This window comes from Cervus canadensis, chromosome 29, assembly GCF_019320065.1.
Source record: "Cervus canadensis isolate Bull #8, Minnesota chromosome 29, ASM1932006v1, whole genome shotgun sequence".
In the NCBI taxonomy this organism is placed as follows: Eukaryota; Metazoa; Chordata; class Mammalia; order Artiodactyla; family Cervidae; genus Cervus; species Cervus canadensis.
The window spans coordinates 44,992,896-44,994,403 of record NC_057414.1 but is presented as its reverse complement, the minus strand read 5'-3'; the positions used below and the strand labels follow the sequence as shown (position 1 = coordinate 44,994,403).

The following is a 1,508-nucleotide window of genomic DNA, read 5'->3' as shown; positions in this document are numbered from 1 at the left end:
CAAGAATGATCTTTAAACTCTTCTCATGTAAGATTAACACTGTCAGGGAGAAGCCAACACAGCAAAGCTAAGAGCACCTGAGTGGACTCTGTCATCTGTAGGTCATCTGAGGTCAGCAGAGAGGCCAGGTGACTAGTGCCCTGGAGCCCCTGGGGAAGCGCTGAAGCCTGAGGTCCTAAATACAGGGGCCAAGAAAAAGGGGAAGAGAATAAAGAGGAAACAAAGAAAGTGGATGCTTCCTCCCGAGCCAGGAGGAAGTAGGAAGCAGCAGAAGGGAAAACAGGGCTAGAAAAATCATAAAAACAGTCACAAGGAAGTGAGCATGTGCCCAGCATCACACCTGACCCTGCAGATATATAGAGGCTCCTGGCCCAGGAGACTTCACACCTGAGCACCTTCTCTCTCTCCACCTGCTCCTCTGACCTACTCCACCCTCAACCCACCAGAACCATGGGCTGCTCTGGCTGTTCCAGGGGCTGCGGCTCCAGCTGCGGGGGCTGCGGCTCCAGCTGCTGTGTGCCCGTCTGCCACTGTGTGCCCGTCTGCTCCTGTGTGCCAGCCTGCTCCTGCTCCGGCTGTGGCAAAGGGGGCTGCGGCTCGTGTGGGGGCTCCAAGGGGGGCTGTGGCTCCTGTGGGGGGTCTAAGGGGGGCTGTGGCTCCTGTGGGGGGTCTAAGGGGGGCTGTGGCTCATGCGGGGGGTCTAAGGGGGGCTGCGGCTCCAGCTGCTGTGTGCCCGTGTGCCGCTGTGTGCCAACCTGTTCCTGCTCCAGCTGTGGCAAAGGGGGCTGTGGCTCCTGCGGCTGCTCCCAGTCCAGCTGCTGCAAGCCCTGTTGCTCCCAGTCCAGCTGCTGCAAGCCCTGTTGCTCCCAGTCCAGCTGCTGTGTCCCTGTTTGCTGCTCCCAGTCCAGCTGCTGCAGACCCTGCTGCTCCCAGTCCAGCTGCTGTGTCCCTGTTTGCTGCTCCCAGTCCAGCTGCTGCAAACCCAGCTGCTCCCAGTCCAGCTGCTGCAGACCCTGCTGCTCCCAGTCCAGCTGCTGTGTCCCCATTTGCTGTCAGTGCAAGATCTGAGGCTCTGCCCTTGTGTTCCTCATGTTTGGAATCTTATGTTCTTATGGCTTTCCTGCATCAGCTCCCATCCACACATCCTCCCTGATTTACCCACAGCCTCCTCTCTTCCTTGCTCATGTACACATCTCCCTCCAGGCTCAACACTGGGGCCTGTCTTTACCCTCCTCTCCAGGGAGATGTGTACTTTCGGTCACAGGAGACGCATCTCCTTGGCATCAGGTGGCCCTTCTGAGTCATGTGTGGGTCACCTTCTGCTCTTCCTGGGCCAGCTGGGACCCTGCAAGGCCAGGTCCATGTTCTGAGTGATGGCTAAAGACCCTCCTTCCCTGGGCCCTCTGCTCCCTACGAGAGCTTCCTTCCTTCCTTCCTGCTGCCTCCAGCTCCCTCTGTTTATAAAAATAAGAACTGAATTCCCTCTAATAAACATCCCCCATCTCTGA

At 58.0% G+C, this 1,508-nt stretch overlaps 1 protein-coding gene across 1 annotated transcript; it reads left to right on the top strand.

The window, feature by feature from the left end:
• The first annotated feature begins 382 nt into the window (after positions 1-382).
• LOC122430840 (keratin-associated protein 5-5-like) lies at positions 383-1,508 on the top strand. The gene has a single exon (XM_043451731.1). It carries the CDS (start codon positions 451-453, stop codon positions 1,066-1,068), a length of 618 nt encoding a protein of 205 aa, XP_043307666.1. The 5' UTR covers positions 383-450; the 3' UTR covers positions 1,069-1,508.